The 456-nt window shown below is 34.4% G+C and overlaps 1 protein-coding gene across 1 annotated transcript in view; it reads right to left on the bottom strand.

The window, feature by feature from the left end:
- LOC118336564 (protogenin A-like) overlaps positions 1–246 on the bottom strand; it is an 11,895-nt gene extending 11,649 nt beyond the window's left edge. Inside the window, exon 1 of the mRNA XM_035673232.1 lies at positions 201–246. Within this exon, the coding sequence (XP_035529125.1) occupies positions 201–246 (46 nt within the window). The remainder of the gene's footprint in view (positions 1–200) is intronic.
- Between the last annotated feature and the right edge of the window lie 210 nt (positions 247–456).

The raw sequence follows: 456 nt of genomic DNA, 5'->3' as shown, positions 1-456 counted from the left end.
TATAATATATTATATTATATTATTTGTAATGTTGCACACAGCATTGATGGTTCATTCTAACCTGCAGGTTTCTCTTTATACATTATACATATAATGTAATATTTCTAATATATAACATTTCTTAAATATAATATTTATAATATATCTTTATACTCTTTGTATTGTGATGAATGTGTGAGATAAAGTTAAAGATTTCAGACCTGAGCAGCAGAGTCCCAACAGCAGCAGCATCTTCATCTTCATCATCGTCTTGGTCGAGGTAAAATCATCAGAAACTTTTCTTCTTCATTTAATCCCTTTTCTGTCTTTATCCAAACAAACTCTTCTTCTTTTAATCCTCCTTTCCCTTATAAAATACTGGTTCTGAGGTCTGATGTGGATCTGCTGCTGGACCTCTGAAGACCTGATTCAAACTGAGCCCACAGAGATGGACAATGGGGGCGGAGCCTCTGCTGT

The sequence above is a fragment of the Morone saxatilis genome, unplaced genomic scaffold, assembly GCF_004916995.1.
Source record: "Morone saxatilis isolate NCDOM2014 unplaced genomic scaffold, NCSU_SB_2.0 Contig24, whole genome shotgun sequence".
NCBI classification, from domain to species: Eukaryota; Metazoa; Chordata; class Actinopteri; family Moronidae; genus Morone; species Morone saxatilis.
The sequence above is the reverse complement of the archived record's forward strand: the minus strand, read 5'-3'. Positions and strand labels throughout refer to the sequence as shown.